The 17,693-nt window shown below is 34.0% G+C and overlaps 1 protein-coding gene across 1 annotated transcript in view; it reads left to right on the top strand.

Annotated features, from left to right (window-relative positions):
- Window positions 1-17,693, top strand: part of Wrn (WRN RecQ like helicase) — a 141,853-nt gene that overhangs the window by 117,524 nt on the left and 6,636 nt on the right. Inside the window, exon 33 of the mRNA XM_077792648.1 lies at window positions 11,410-11,606. Coding sequence (XP_077648774.1) covers window positions 11,410-11,606 — 197 coding nt within the window. The remainder of the gene's footprint in view (window positions 1-11,409; window positions 11,607-17,693) is intronic.

The following is a 17,693-nucleotide window of genomic DNA, read 5'->3' on the forward strand; positions in this document are numbered from 1 at the left end:
TTATAAGGAATGATCCATTGTTTACAGAAGTAAAGTTGAGGGATATTAGAGGATTTCTCCCTTAAATGTATATATATAAACTTGGTTTGTTATACTTCAATGAATCTGATAATTTTTTCCCAAACTATTAAGATAGAACAAACATAAGGCCTTATCTCTAAAACCACATGAATAATTATGTTTTATGACCTCAAATTCTTTCCCACATGGAAACAACTATAATGTTCTCCCCAAGAATTTGAAAATAAGGGAAATAAGATCACTCTCTAAAAGCAGTTAATAGTATTTAATTGACCAGAGCAAAAATAATCAAGTCATCTTAAAAGGCAGCATTATTTCTAGGATAAAGCAAGACTTGACTGAAGGTGTAAAGAACAAACACTTTCATCACTTCCATTGACCCACTGTGGAAGCCCAGAAATAGGAGAGAAGGGCATGTTCTGGTGAGCTCATCTAAGATCTAGAGATGAGGAGTGGTGGCCATCGAGCCTTCAACTATTGAGCCTGTTGATAATGTTATATCAAGGTCATGTCTGATACTCTTAACAAGTAATTCAGCTTCTATGTCACTTTCTAGCTTTCTGGATATAATTTTCTCTAACTATAGGGAAAGCATGCTCTAGTCACGTTTATTTAAGTATCTATTTGATAATTATATATTAATTGTAAGTTAATAAATTGGAATTTTTGTGAACTTGGTCAGTGTGAATCTGATAAGGGTTAAATTTGATTTCTACCTTTGAAAGCCCGAGGGCCAAATCCTATGCAATAAAATATTCAAGGTAATTTAGCTGTGGATTATCTTCTGAGAAAGCTAGCCAGCTCTCCTGGTCACATTCCAATCTTTATAACATCAGCAGCTATTTTGCTGGTAATTAAGGTTGAGGGAGGAAGATAGTAATTACTTTAAGGGATTGGATTAAGGTGGTAAAATCTGTTTCTTCATTGCAAAAAGATACTGTTTTAGGAAAAGTCAGACTCAAATGCCTTCTTGATTTTAATACTCTGAAATTATTTTTTCATTATAAATGTGTTATCTATCAGGACTCAGAAAAAAATGTCTTTTGATAAAATTTTCAGTAGTAGGTAACAATCTCTAAGTTTGTATATTTTTCCTTTTTAAAAAAAAATATTGACAATCATGTTTGCTGTTATTTGACTACCTTCCTTAAATCCTGAAGACTGCCTTCCTTAAATCCAGATGTTTTTACCTAGTCAATAAGAGCAAAAGTTCAGGCAACAGATGTATTCTCAGATCTTCTGTCTACTATTTCATGGTTATGTGAACATTGATAGATTACCCAATCTCTCTGACCCTCAGTTGCCTCATCTTTATAATAGGGAGGGATAATATTGCTTGTCTTACAGAGAAATAAATTAGATAAAACAGAAAACCCTGGCACATGATAAATAGTAAATGGTGATGCTAAAAGATTATAACTGAAGAAGTAGATGGTAAGATCTTACAACATCTTAAAAATACCCTTTAAATCTGATTCATTTTATACTTTATCCTTTTTAATAGCTAATTCAGAATATATGAAGTTGATAAATATGGATATAAAAAGGAAGATTTTAGAAACTACAGTCATCTTTCAGTGTTTGCAGGATATTGGTTTCAGACCCCTCTCTTCCCTGCATAAATCGCAAAATGTGGGCTGAAGTCTCCTATATTAAATGGTTTAGTATTTGCATGTAATCTACATAATGCTTCTGTATACTTTAAAACATCTCTAGATTACTTACCATAAATACCTACTATAATGTAAATGCTATATAAACAGTTACTATCCTGTATTGTTTAAGAAATAAGGACAAAAAGTAAACCCAGGACATGGAATACAGGGATGCAGAACCCACAGATATCAATAGCTAAGTGTATTTTACAGAACATACACCTTTAATAATTCTGGAAGGACATAATGTATCTTTTGTGTGTGTGTTTGTCCTAAAGAATTCTTAGACAGGAGAATCACAAGTTCAAACCCAATTTCAGCAACTTGGTGAGACTCTGTTTCAAAATAAAGAATGAAAAGGGCTGGGGATGTGACTCAGTGGTTAAGTGTCCCTGGGTTCAATTCCTGGTACCAAAAAAAGAAGAAAAGAAGAAGAATTTTTGGGCAATATTATTCAGTGACATAAGATTAATGTTCTAATCTCAGTTTATTATTGGCAGCAGGAAATGATAAAGGAAGATTTAAGATTATATTTGTTCGGTCAAATATTGACAACATCTATTTTATTTGTCTATGATGAAGAATTGAGTTGCTGGTGATTTCATTTCTAAATCATATAGTCATAAAGTTATGGAACTTTATATTTGGAAGAGAAATTGGGAACATTAAATTTTTTCTTTCCCACTCACATCCTGTTTTTAGAGACAGAAAAGTGAGACCTGTAGAGTTGCAAAATTGTTTTAATATCATATCTAAGGTTAGAGCAAGTTTTTCTTTTTATTTATTTATTTATTTATTTATTCTTTTTTTATTGGTTGTTCAAAACATTACAAAGCTCTTGACATATTCATACATATTTCATACATTAGATTCAAGTGGGTTATGAACTCCCATTTTTACCCCAAATACAGATTGCAGAATCACATCGGTTACACATCCACATTTTTACATAATGCCATATTAGTGACTGTTGTATTCTGCTACCTTTCCTATCCTCTACTATCCTCCCTCCCCTCCCCTCCCATCTTCTCTCTCTACCCCATCTACTGTAATTAATTTCTCTCCTTGTTTTTTTCCCATTCCCCTCACAACCTCTTATATGTAATTTTGTATAACAATGAGGGTCTCCCTCCATTTCCATGCAATTTCCCTTTTTTCTCCCTTTCCCTCCCACCTCATGTCTCTGTTTAATGTTAATCTTTTCTTCCTGCTCTTCCTCCCTGCTCTATTCTTAGTTGCTGTCATTGTATCAAAGAAGACATTTGGTATTTGTTTTTTAGGGATTGGCTAGCTTCACTTAGCATAATCTGCTTTAGTGCCATCCATTTCCCTGCAAATTCCATGATTTTGTCATTTTTTAGTGCTGCATAATACTCCATGGTGTATACATGCCATATTTTTTTTATCCATTCATCTATTGAAGGGCATCTGGGTTGGTTCCACAGTCTAGCAATTGTGAATTGTGCTGCTGTGAACATCCATGTGGCAGTATCCCTGTAGTACACTCTTTTAAGGTCTTCAGGGAATAGTCCAAGAAGGGCAATAGCTGGGTCAAATGGTGGTTCCATTCCCAGCTTTCCCAGGAATCTCCATACTGCTTTCCAAATTGGCCGAACCAGTTTGCAGTCCCACCAGCAATGTATAAGAGTACCCTTTTCCCCACATCCTCACCAGCACTTGTTGTTGTTTGACTTCCTAATGGCTGCCAATCTTACTGGAGTGATATGGTATCTTAGGGTGGTTTTGATTTGCATTTCTCTGACTGCTAGAGATGGTGAGCATTTTTTCATGTACTTGTTGATTGATTGTATGTCCTCCTCTGAGAAGTGTCTGTTCAGGTCCTTGGCCCATTTGTTGATTGGGTTATTTGTTATCTTACTGTCTAATTTTTTGAGTTCTTTGTATACTCTGGATATTAGGGCTCTATCTGAAGTGTGAGGAATAAAAATTTGTTCCCATGATGTGGGCTCCCTGTTTACCTCTCTTATTGTTTCTCTTGCTGAGAAAAAACTTTTCAGTTTGAGTAAGTCCCATTTGTTGATTCTTGTTATTAACTCTTGTGCTATGGGTGTCCTATTAAGGAATTTGGAGCCTGACCCCACAATATGTAGATCGGAGCCAACTTTTTCTTCTATCAGACCCAGAGTCTCTGATTTGATATCTAGCTCCTGGATCCACTTTGAGTTAACTTTTGTGCATGGCGAGAGGAGGGGATTCAGTTTCATTTTGTTGCATATGGATTTCCAGTTTTCCCAGCACCATTTGTTGAAGATGTTATCCTTCCTCCATTGCATGCTTTTATCCCCTTTGTCAAATATAAGGTAGTTGTAATTTTGTGGATTGGTCTCTGTGTCCTCTATTCTGTACCATTGCTCCACCCGCCTGTTTTGGTACCAGTACCATGCTGTTTTTGTTACTACTGCTCTGTAGTACAGTTTGAAATCTGTTATCACTATACCTCCTGATTCACACTTCCTGCTTAGAATTGCTTTTGCTATTTTGGGTCTTTTATTTTTCCATATGAATTTCATGATTGCTTTATCTATTTCTACAAGAAATGCCATTGGGATTTTGATTGGCATTGCATTGAACCTGTAGAGAGCTTTTGGTAATATCGCCATTTTGATGATAGTTCTGCCTATCCATGAACAGGGTATATTTTTCCATCTTCTAAGATCTTCTTCTACTTCTCTTTTTAGGGTTCTGTAGTTTTCATTGTATAAATCTTTCACCTCTTTTGTTAGTTTGATTCCCAAGTATTTTATTTTATTTTTTTTGAGGATATTGTGAATGGAGTGTTTTTCCTCATTTCCGTTTCAGAAGTTTTGTTGCTGATATACAGAAATGCGTTTGATTTATGCATGTTGATTTTATATCCTGCCACTTTGCTGAATTCATTTATTAGTCCTAGTAGTTTTTTTGTAGACCCTTTTGGGTCTTCTAGGTATAGAATCATGTCACCCGCAAATAGTGATAATTTAAGTTCTTCTTTTCCTATTTTTATGCCTTTAATTTCTTTTGTCTGTCTAATTGCTCTGGCCAGTGTTTCGAGAACTATATTGAATAGAATTGGTGATAGAGGGCATCCCTGTCTTGTTCCAGATTTTAGAGGGAATGCCTTCAATTTTTCTCCATTCAGAATGATGCTAGCCTGAGGCTTAGCATAGATAGCTTTTACAATGTCAAGGAAAGTTCCTGTTATCCCTAGTTTTTCGAGAGTTTTGAACATAAAGGGATGCTGTACTTTGTCGAATGCTTTTTCTGCGTCTATCGAGATGATCATATGGTTCTTATCTTTAAGTCGATTGATGTGGTGAATAACATTTATTGATTTCCGTATATTGAACCATCCTTGCATCCCAGGGATGAATCCTACTTGATCATGGTGCACAATTTTTTTGGTGTGCCTTTGTATCCTATTCACCAGAATTTTATTGAGGATTTTTGCATCTAGGTTCATCAGAGATATTGGTCTGTAGTTTTCTTTCTTTGAGGTGTCTTTGTCTGTTTTTGGAATCAGGGTGATGTTGGCCTCATAGAATGAATTTGGCAGAGCTCCTTCTTTTTCTGTTTCCTGAAATAACTTGAAAATTATTGGTATTAATTCTTCTTTAAAGGTTTTGTTAAACTCTACTGTATACCCATCTGGTCCAGGGCTTTTCTTGGTTGGTAGTCTTTTGATTGCTTCTTCTATTTCATCCATTGGAATTGGTCTGTCTAAATTGTGTGTATCCTCCTGACTCAGTCTGGGCAAATCATATGACTTAAGAAATTTATCGATGTCTTCACTATCTTCTATTTTATTGGAATATAGGTTTTCAAAATAGTTTCTAATTGTCTTCTGTATTTCTGTAGCATCTGTTGTGATATTGCCTTTTTCATCCCGTATGTTAGTAATTTGAGTTCTCTCTCTTCTTCTCTCGTTAGCATGGCTAAGGGTCTGTCGATCTTATTTATTTTTTCAAAGAACCAACTTTTAGTTTTGTTAATTTTTTCAATAGTTTCTTTTGTTTCAATTTTGTTGATTTCCGCTCTGATTTTAATTATTTCTTGTCTTCTGCTACATTTGCTGTTGTTTTGCTCTTCCTTTTCTAGGGCTTTGAGATGAAGTGTGAACTCATTTATTTGTTGGTTTTTCCTTTTTTTGAGGAATAACCTCCAGGCGATGAATTTCCCTCTTAAAACTGCTTTCATTGTGTCCCATAGATTCCTATATGTTGTGTCTGTATTTTCATTTATCTCTAAGAATTTTTTGATTTCCTCCTTTATGTCTTCTGTAACCCATTGATCATTCAGTAACATATTGTTCATTTTCCATGTGATGTAGGATTTTTCATTCCTTCTTTTATCATTGATTTCCAGTTTCATTCCATTATGATCAGATAAAATGCATGGTATTATCTCCACCCCTTTATATTTACTGAGGGTTGCCCTATGGCATAATATATGGTCTATTTTTGAGAAAGATCCATGTGCTGCTGAGAAAAAAGTATATCCACTTGATGATGGTTGATATATTCTATATATGTCAGTTAAGTCTAGGTTATTGATTGTGATATTGAGTTCTATAGTTTCTTTATTCAACTTTTGTTTGGAGGATCTGTCCAATGGTGAGAGAGGTGTGTTGAAGTCACCCATAATTATTGTGTTGTGGTCTATTTGATTCTTGAACTTGAGGAGAATTTGTTTTATGAACGTTGCAGCACCATTATTTGGTGCGTAAATATTGATAATTGTTATGTCTTGTTGGTGAATGGTTCCTTTTAACAGCATATAATGTCCTTCCTTATCCCTTTTGATTAACTTAGTCTTGAAGTCAATTTTATTTGATATGAGGATCGCTACCCCTGCTTGCTTACGAGGACCGGGTGCGTGGTATATTTTTTCCCAACCTTTCACCTTCAGCCTGTGTATGTCTTTTCCAATCAGATGTGTCTCCTGGAGGCAACATATTGTTGGATTTGTTTTTTTAATCCAAGTTACCAGCCTATGTCGCTTTATTGGAGAGTTTAAGCCATTAACGTTTAGTTACTATTGATATATGGTTTGTACTGCCAGCCATGTTTGATTATTTATCTTTTTTTTTTTAATTTAGTTTGTTTCTCCATGATCAGCTCCCCCCCTCCCCTGCCCTCTGTCATTACCTAGGCACTTCCCACTGATGGTTTTGGTTATTGTTTTTCATTTCTTCCTCGTGTAGTGTTTTGCTCAAGACACTTTGCAATGCTGGTTTTCTGGCTGCAAATTCTTTTAGCTTTTGTTTATCATGAAAGATTTTTATTTTGTTGTCATACCTGAAGCTTAATTTTGCTGGATAGAGAATTCTTGGGTGGCATCCATTGTCTTTCAGTGTTTGAAACACGTTGTTCCAGGATCTTCTCGCCTTCAGCGTCTGTGATGAAAAATCCGTTGTTAACCTTATTGGTTTACCCCTGAATATAATCTGCATCCTTTCTCTTGTAGCTTTTAATATTTTCTCTTTTTTCTGTATATTGGATATCTTCATAACAATGTGTCTTGGCGTTGGTCTACTGTGATTTTGTGTGCTCGGTTTCCTGTATGCATCTATAATTTGTATATCCGTTTCCTTTATTATTTCTGGAAATTTTTCTGTAATTATTTCATTCAGCAGGTTACTCATTCCCTTGGTTTGAATCTCTGTACCTTCCTCTATCCCGATGACTCGTAAGTTTGGTTTTTTTATGTTATCCCATATCTCTTGGATGTTTTTCTCGTGATTTTTTACCAGCCTTTCTGAGTTGGCTAGACTCTTTTCAAGATGATATATTTTGTCTTCATTATCTGAAGTTCTGGCTTCTACTTGCTCCACTCTGTTAGTGATACTCTCAATTGAGTTTTTAATTTGGTTTATCGTTTCCTTCATTTCTAGAATTATTGTTTGATTTTTTTTATAATCTCTCTCTCCTGATAAGGATGCTTAACTTCTTCTTTTATCTGTTTATGTAATTCATTTTCAGTGTGTTCTTTTACTGTTTGGATTTGCTATCTCGTATCCTCTTTAAGGTTCCATTCCATCTGTCTAAGGTATTCCTTGAGTTCTTTATATGACCATTTTTCTGATGGCTCTAGGTCCTCCTGAATATTTAGGCTGTACTTCATTGTTTGTACTCCTTTTCTTCCTTGCTTTTTTATGCTGCTCATGTTACTTCTTGTTCTGTTTGACTGCTGAGTTACTGTTTACTCTTATAAATTTATTTGATGCTTGGGAGGAAAGATATTAGAAGGGAAGGGAAGAAGTCACTAAAGAGAATGAGAGTAGGCAGGTATAATTCAAGGAAGGGAGAATAAGAAAATTGAAAAGAAATGAAAAGACAAAAGAAAAAAATAGAAAATAAATAAAGAAAGAAATTTAAAAAAATAATAATAAAAAAATGAAAATTAAAATAAAAAATAATAATAATAAAATAGGAAAAAATTAAAAACATTAAAAAAAAGTTAAAGTACAACAACAACAAAAATGAAAATGAAAGGAAAAAAAACCCAAATTAAAAAATAATAATAATAATAATAAATGCAGTCATAGAGTTTGATTAACTTCTCTTCCAGGAGGTGGAGCTGTACCCACTGGGCCAAGCTTCTCCTCTCAATAGGTGGGAACCAGTCACTGTGCAGCAGCTCTTCCTCCCAGACTCTGCGGGTCTCCAATCCTGAGTGTCTTGGGCCATCTCTTGTGTTTCCTCGAACCAGGCCCCGCTCACCTGTGACGCTCACCACAATACTGGCTACACGCCAGGTCTATTGCTCCTGGGAGCCCTGTTTTCATGAACGCCTGGGCACACTCTCCCTGTTTGCCTCCCTCAGACCCTAAGTTTGTAGAGCTTGGGGCTGAGAACCCCCAGCGAATTTGCTTGCCCTCCGGTAGCCACTCTGCTTGCACTCCGGTAGCCTCTGGTTTCAGTGAAGTTATCTCCTCCTCCCATGACGTTAGTTCTCTGCCATGGTGGTATCCCATGCAAAAGGTGACTGTTCGTTCCCTTTGCAAGGTAACCTATGCAACGGGTGGGTCCTGACTGTCTCTCCCAAGCCCTGTTTTAATCTGTGGCCACTGCCTATGAAGGCTCGGTTGGCTTTTACCTCTGTAAGTTTAGAAGAGCCGACCAGTTATTTCAGCGGATCGTTAGTGCTGAGTCACGAGAAGCAGGCGAACCGGAGCTTGAATGCAGCCGATCCGGGCTCGGTGTGTGTTCTGAGAGGCCCAAACTATTGGCCCCAGATCCACGTCAGCTCAGCATTGCCTAGTGATCCTGAGCTAACAGCATTTAGACAGTTTACGACTCCCTATGCCCGCGCAGCAGGAGAGGTCAGAGACTTGATCTCTCTGCGCCTGCTGCCATGTTGGATCGACCACCAAGTTTTTCTTTTTATTAAACCATGTTTAAGTTGTACTGCCAGTTAACTTAAAAGAAGGAAATATGCAATTTATAAGTCTTATATAGGATTCAGGTTTATAAACTTCTAACTTGATAAGTAAAATAAATTAGCTTGATAATGTTTTGTTTAATAAGTTTAGCAATTTTAGTTTCTGATGTTGGATAACTTTTTAAATTAAACAATATTGAAATCAATATGTAAGCATGAAACATTCTTATAATTGAACAGCTTGATTTCAACAAATATTAGGGAGATGAGAAAAGTATTTTGCAATAATTAATGACTAAAACATTAATAAAATATTTGTCTTTACCATTATATGCAGAGTATAGCATTAAATAAATTTCTATTTGGAGATAAATATCAAATTGAAACTGAAAAGAGTAGCGGAGAATTTTTGACTTATTAAGCACATATTTTAGCTTTCTGTCAATATATGTGTGCAGGTTGCATACATTATATAAAAAAGTATATTTTTTTGGCCTACTTTCCTTCCAGAGCCAAAATGGAGAAAGTTAAGAAGGTTGTGATAACCATAAATTCTGACTTTTATTTGTTTTGATAGTATATTTATAGTCTGTAATTCAATAGAAATATGATATTAGCTACCAATTTAATTTACTTAATATACTAAAATTTTATTATTTCAACATTTAATCAATATAAAATTACTAATGATATTTCTCTTTTTCTGTAAAAACCTTTGAAATCAGATATTTTACACTTATAGCATATCTTCTGATGCTAACATTTAAGTATAAATACTGTAGGTATATTTAGATTTCATAAAATTTACATCTTAACAAGTAGATTGGCATAATCAAATTGCTCCAAAATGCTTAAGTTTTCCAATAAAAGAATCAAATACCAGTTTTAAATTTAATTTTAAATTAATTAGAGTAAGTTATATTTAAGAATTCATTTTTTATTCATACCAGCCACATTTCACTTGCTCTATAGCAACATGTAGGTTATTAGTTACTGTCTGGAAACAATTTGCCCATATACATCAAAATATAAAAGGTGTCTAACCCTTGAACTATCAATCTGTCTCCTAGGAATCTATAAGTATGGAAAGATACACATAATATGATATTCATCATAATGCTGATTTTTAAAAAACAGAGAAGACAAAGGGAACTCAAAAAGTAAATTCTGACATACACATAGAACTAAACATTCTTCAGTCATTAAAAAATGATGAAGTAATAAAATTTGTGAGGATTCCATGGTATATTAGAATTGGATAATGATCAAGGAACAAATAAAATTTTAGTTTAGTTGGTAGATATGGCAACTAGAGGCGATTTTCCTTTTCTAAGAGTATGCTTAGTACCAGTCTTAAAAACTTTAAAAATACTTAGATAACCCAGTGTCCTAATTTTAATAAGCTTCTTAACTTTCTCTTTCTGCTTTTTTTTTTTTTTTTTTTAAATCAAAGTGGAGTGTATGGGAGAAGGCCTGGAATAGTGAGCTAAGATCTTTGGAAGAAAAAAGATGTAAATCTGAAAACTGTAATAATATGAAACCATTTTTTCAGGGTGGGCATTAAAAAACGACTTGGTTTCTGACTACTAAATTGAATTGTTAGAATGTTTGATGTGTTTTATAAGTCACATGAATATGAGTGAGTAGATTCTATGCTGCTTATTTTTGTTATGTTCTAGAGCATGCAGATGAATATGATGTTGAAGGAAGTGCTTGAAACATGCCTAGTGGTTTGTTTGTAAGAGATTGCTACATAATTTGTAGAAGGTGTGTAGAAGATCCAGTCTGAATTAGTTCTGTTGGATTCAAAAAATTCAAAGTTCCTTGATTTTTGAATATGCATCATATGTTTCCCAGAAAGCTCATCTAGTTAATAAGCATTTTGAACAATTGATGTGTTTTGTTATGCTATAATACCCATTGAAAGGATTCTTTTTATTAGTATATTACAAATATGATTAGCTCCTATTTTAAGAATAAATTATTTTAAAGATATATTAATTTGTAATGGATATTTGTAATTCAAAGCAGTTTCCTGTAGGAACATTTCTCTAAATGCTTGGATTGATTCTCAGGGAGATCTACAAAAGGCAGTGTGAAACATAAGTTTATTCAGAGTCAAAAGTACTGACCTATACTGGTGCCAGGTGGATTGAGGGGATGCAGGAGTGAGGGGGACATGTTTGTAGTCCATTATCATTTTTGTAGGGCTATAAGCATGTGAAAGAGGAAATTTTTCTTGGGTAATCTTCCTCCTTCCTTTCTATAAAATATTTCACTGTATCCAGCTCATAGGTTTTTCTAAAGTATTCTGCACAATTTGTTTTAAAATTGTTTTTTTCATCTTTTACAGATATGAATAAAATTAAACTAATTAGAATGTTAGTTCCAGAAAACATCGACACATATCTTATCCACATGGCAATTGAGATCCTTGAAAATAATCATGACAGCAGACCGTTATTCCAGCCTTCGTGTGATTCCAACAAAAAGAGATGTTTTCCCAACTCTGAAGAGATCTGTTTGAGTTCTAAGAGAAACAAGGAAGAAGTAAGCACCAGTATTAAGGTGTTAATTATATGTAGAATTTTCATAAAGAGCTTATTCAGTTTGCATGTTCTAATACTAGAATGATCTGTACTTTCTTTTATTAACTCAGTATAAATATAATATTGGGGTTCGTTTAGACATAATTATACAAGCATGGAATATAATCTGCTCCAATTTAGTCTCCAGTACTTCCCCTTTCCTGCCCCTTCTTCCTCCCTTTATGGGTTCCCCTTCTTCCTCCCTCTATTCCCTTTCCTCAACTCTACTGATTGTTCTTCTGTTTGTTTACTTATGATTTTTTAAAATTAGTCAATTATGGATATACATAAAAAATGAAATTAACTTTGGTTCATTCATGTATGTGCACAGGAAAGTTTGGTCAGCTCCTCCCTCCCTCTCAATCCCCTTCCTCCACTGATCTCCCTTCTATTTAGTTGATTATATATTATATCAGCTTAATTTGTAGCAGTTTGACCTTATACCTGGGAAATTGTTTTTTTATTTCAGTGGTGTAGATAATGGATTTAAGCATATGGCAATTTATATAGTTAATGAAAAGAAAAAGAAAGCAAATTCTATTATAAATATCCCCCAAGCTTTTTTATATATCATTTTGTCATTCATCATGCTGTTACTATTACATTGAATATGAAAGGATAATTTTGTTCACAGTTCTGAGCATATCATAAAGTGTTTATGCATGATGAGAGAAATTTACAAATTTAGTATTATTTTAGGTAGTATATTGTATTAAAATCAAATGCTTTGAAAATTATTGCTTGATGTGTTATATGGGATAAAAAAGTGATCAGAGTTCATTTATTCCTCCCATGTTCCCCTTCCCTGCCCCACTAAGAGTCAGTCATCATATATCAGAGAAAACATTCGGCATTTGTTTCTTTTGGGGGTTGGTAAGAAAAATTATAATGTATTCTGCTGTCATTTATTTTTAACAAATCAATAAAAAAAGTGATCAGAGAATAATTATTCTTTGACAAGGTGACTCTTAAATGATTGCTAAATTATACAATTTGACCTTCAGTGTCTTCCAGGTCTAAAATTATATGAGTCCAAGATAAAAGTTGTTGAACATTTAATAATACACTAAAAAATTATTTTAGTTCCTAGATGATAAATTTAGTGTAATAGTAGGTTATTAATATTTAAATTACAAGATTAGGGACTACAATTTAATTCTAAGGTAATCTTTATAGGATTTCAAACAAACTCCTACTTTTCTCAAAACCTTATAAATAAGGTAACTGGTCTTTTGAAATTCTATACTTAGGCTTGTGTATAGTCATGTCCTAGATAACCTAATGAGATTTAATTAGTTGAATAGCTATAAAAGGAACATTAAAGTAAATATATTTTGGGTGGAGTTAATGAAATTTATCTTCTATGCCCAACCTTTCATTTTTGTAATCTATACTAGGTTCATTTATTAGGTGCTTAAGACCCTCTTATTTTTCCCCAACTTCTAATTGTCAGTATAGGAAAAGATGTAATTTATTTTTTCTTGTTACTTTACCTTTACAGTAAAGTACCATTTTAACCACACATTAGCAATTTTGTTTTTTTCCCACTGAAATAGCAACAGATGCCAACAGAGAGTGGAGACAGATTTTGGGAGGTGGGTGGGAGGAAGTCATACTTAGCCTATTGGATCCTAAAGGTATGCCTAATTAAGCCTTTTTTCCCCACTTAGGAGAATAAGGGTATTGAGGCAGGCAGGGGGAATAGATTAAGAGGTGAGGGAGCCATCAAATCATCTTTTGTCAGCCTCCATGTATGGAAAGGTGCTCTGATTAATGTAGTCTCTTGGAGGCCTCCTTTCAGAGCCTTTTGTGTTTTAAAGTTCATCTTCTTTATTGACCTGGATTATATTCCTTCTTCTTTTCCATTTTATCATTGAGGCTTTTGATAAAGAATGTAATTATAATGAATTATTTTTATTAGTTGATGCATAGTTATTATTATGTCTATTTTATTTACTGTTACATCAGAAGCTTGATCTAGTCTTAATGGAGGAATTCTATGTCTTGATAATGATAGTTTTGATTTAAGATACATAGGAATACAGTGGGTTCTTTGAATATATAGTTTTTTATTCTGGAATATTTTCTTGAATTATGGCTTTAAATTTTTTTTTTGTTTAATTCAAGAGTTTTCTTAAACTATATTTTCAGTATTTTGTTCCATTGCTTTGTATTTCTTCTTTAGGGACTTCTATCTATATGTTACGGTCTTCCTTACCTACCTTCAATATTGGTTGCATTTTATGAATACTTCTTATTTCTATTTACAATTTTATTTAACTTATTTACAATTTTATTTAACTTATTTCTCTTTACAATTTTACTTAGCCTTCTATTTCTGTTTGGACATAATATTTATTTCTGTTTTCTGCATAATTTAGTACTCATTAAATTCTTTCTTTCTCTTCCATTATTTTTTCCCTGAGTTTTTCTTTCAATTTTTTAGTTTTCTGATTTTGATTTATGGTGTTTTTCATGTTTTGAATAATTTTATTAGTGTTTTTCAGCTCATTTTCAAAGGTTGCTATTTTACTCTGTGTCTAAGCAGGTCTGATGTCTGAGATGTGATCTTGATTCTTTTCTGTTGCGCTTTTTAATGTGAAATTTGTTTTCCTGCACTTTAAAAGAAGGATTTCTTTTTCAATTTCACATAATTCTAATGTCATTTTAATATTCAAATATGAGATATATAGGGCTTTCTTTTCCATTTGTTTCTGTTGTACATGATCCACTTGATTTTGATAACCCTAGCACTTTTTCTTGAATGTGGGGCCTTCTCCTAGAAGACAGCCTTGAGTGGTCACAGATTCATCAAAGCTTTAGCCACTTCAGACACCAGTGGGAACTCTTCACATTCACATGCTAATTGGGTTGGACAAAAGCCCTCCGATTTTCAGATGCTGTTTTCACATTACTCTATCATCTCTATCATGCTTTCTATTGGTGGTGTTTTTTTTTGTTTTGTTTTGTTTTGTTTTTTGTACCAGGAATTGAACCAACCAGGGCACTTAACCACTAAACCACAAAGCTACAACCCCAGCCCTTTGTTTTTTTTTTTTTTTTTTGAAACAGGTTCTCACTCAATTGCTGAGGCTCGCGTTGAATGCATGATCCTCCTGCCTCAGCCCCCTGAGCTGCTGGGATTATAAGGCATGTACCACCATATCCACCCCAGCGGACTGTTTTGGGGTTCTCCTGTTTACAGACACCTCACTATTTGTTTTTGCTTTTTCTCATACAGATGTTTATTGTGTTGGTCTTTTTTTTTTTTTAATGTTATTTTTATTGTTGTACTGAGAGGATTGGACTCAGGTGTGCTTAACCACTGAACCACATCCCCAGACCACCCTTTTTAAAAATTTTGAGACAGAGCCTCACTAATTTGCTGAGGCTCTCCTTGAACTTGTGATCTCCCTGCCTCAGACTCCTGAGTTGCTGAGATTACAGGTGTGCATCACCTTGCCTGGTGGCTATATTGGTGTTAATGGCTGTTGGTTGTCTGTCTTTACCTGCTTAATAGTTTGACTTTTTTCTAGATACCTCCAAGCTTAATTTCCTTGTAAATGTAGAAGGTGAACTTTTCCCATGCCCTTGAGTGCCATTCATATATGAAGTCAAACTGCTTGTGGATTAATATATAATGCATAACATTTATTGTTTTCATTTTCTGTAAAACTAAAGATGACCTAAAAAAGTGTTGAACTCAAAAAGAAAAAGATGGATTTTTGGTTTTGCTATCTATTTTAATACTGGGATTTAGAAATATTAAAAACGTTGCTGCTGCATACTACCATCTTTCCAATACCTTTTCCTTTATCATTTTTTCTTTTTATTTTTCTTGACTACATAAGAGAGAGTTTTCTTTTAAGCTTGCTTTTTTTCCCATACTTTTTTTTATTGGTATACTGTAGTTGTATACAATGTTGGGATTTGTTGTTATATATTCCTACAGGCACACAGTAAAACAATATAATTTGGCTAGTATCATTCCCCAGTATTTCCCCAGCATATGACCCTTAACCTGAATTTGGTTTATTTCATTTAACATTATGTTCTCAGGTTCCATCTGTTTTCCTGCAGATGACATAATTTCATTAAAAATAATGTGTTTACACCACATTATTTTAATCTACTCATCTGTGATGTGTACCTGGGCTGGTTCCATAGTTTGGGTATTGTGAATTGTGCTGCTGTAAACATGGGTATGCATGTATCACTATATTATGATGATCTTTTCAGTCTTTTGAGGAACCTCCATACTGATTTCTATAGTGGTTGTACTAATTTAGAGTTCTACAGACAGCATAAAAGTGTTCCTTTTTCTCCACATCCTCTCTAGTATTTATTATTGTTAGTATTCTTGCTGACTGCCATTCTGATGAGTGAGATGAAATCTCAGTGTGGTTTTGATTTGCATTTCCCTAATTGCTAATGATGTTGAACAATTTTTCATGTATTTATTGGCCATTTGTAATTCTTCTTTTGAGAAATGTCTGTTTAGTTCACTTGTTCATTTATTAGTTCAGTTACTTGTTTTTGGTGTCAAGTCTTGAGTTCTTTATATATTATGGATATTACTCCTCTGTCAGAGAGTAGCTAGCAAAGATTTTCTCCCATTCTGTAGGTTCCATTTTTATATTCTTAATTGTTTCCTTTGCTGTGCAGAAGCTTTTTAATTTGATGCCATCCCATTAATTAACTCTTGGCAGCATTTCCTGAGCTTCCAGAAAGTTGTTGCCTGTGCCTATATGTTGAAATATTGACCCTAAATTTTCTTCTAGGACTTTTATAGTTTCTGGTCTAATTCCTAGATCTTCGATCCACTTTGAATTGTGTGTGTGTGTGTGTGTGTGTGTGTGTGTGTGTGTGCTCAGAGTGAAAGATAAGGGACTAGTTTCATTCTTGTACATATGGATATTCAATTGTCCCAGCATCATTTGTTAAAAAAGGCTGTCTTGGACAGGGGATGTGGCTCAAGCGGTAACGCATTTGCCTGGGGTGCTGGGTTCAATCCTCAGCACCACATAAAAATAAAGATGTTGTGTCCACCGAAAACTAAAAAAAATATTAAAAAATTCTCTCTCTCTCTCTAAAAAAAAAAAAAAAAAGGCTGTCTTCTTTACAATGTATGTTTTTGGCACTTTTGTCAAAGATCAGATGACAGCATTTTTGTGGATCTGTCTCTGTGTCTTCTATTCCTTTGGTCTTCATTTCTTTTTTTATGCCAGCACCATGAAATTTTTGATACTGTAGCTTTGTGGTATAATTTGAAGTCTTGTTTTGCAATGCTCCCAGCATTGCTTTTTTTTGGCTTAGAATTGCTTTGGCTATTCTGGGTCTTTTATTCTTCCAAATGAATTTTAGGACTCTGTTTTCTAGTTCTTTAAAGACTGTCATTGGAATTTCATTGACTCTCTGTATATTGCTTTTGGTAATATGGCCATTTTAACAATATTAAATTTGCCTACCCATGAACATGGGAAGGTCTGTCATCTTCCTTTGTCTTCTTCACTTCCTTCTTCAGTGTTCCATAGTATTCATTATAGAGGTCTTTTATCTCTGGTTATATTTATTCCTAGGTATTTTTTTTTAAATTCAGATGTATATTTCATAACCAGAAACTTTATAAAACACGTTTACAAAATGTATTTGCATGCTTGCTTATAAACATCTCAGGAGGATACTGAAGATTATAAGCCTCTTGAAGGTGGGAAGCAAGCTGCCTTTATTACATTATCCACAGCACCTAGTTCTTAGCACTTTTTTTTTTTTTGAGGCAATTGTGAGATTTTTTTCCCTGATTTCTTTCTCAGCAGACTCATTATTGTTATATAAGAAAGCTGTTGATTTTTTTGTGTTGACTTTGTAACCTGCTACTTTGCTGAATTTGCTAGAATTTCAAGTACTATATTAAATAGGAGTGGTAAGAGTGGACATCTTATTCCAAATTTTAAAGGAATGTTTCCACTTTCCCCCCATTCTCTATTATATTGGCTTTGGGGTTTTTGTAGACAGCCTTTATGATGTTAGGTTTCTTCTATCGCTAGCT

The sequence above is a fragment of the Urocitellus parryii genome, chromosome 14 (assembly GCF_045843805.1).
Source record: "Urocitellus parryii isolate mUroPar1 chromosome 14, mUroPar1.hap1, whole genome shotgun sequence".
In the NCBI taxonomy this organism is placed as follows: Eukaryota; Metazoa; Chordata; class Mammalia; order Rodentia; family Sciuridae; genus Urocitellus; species Urocitellus parryii.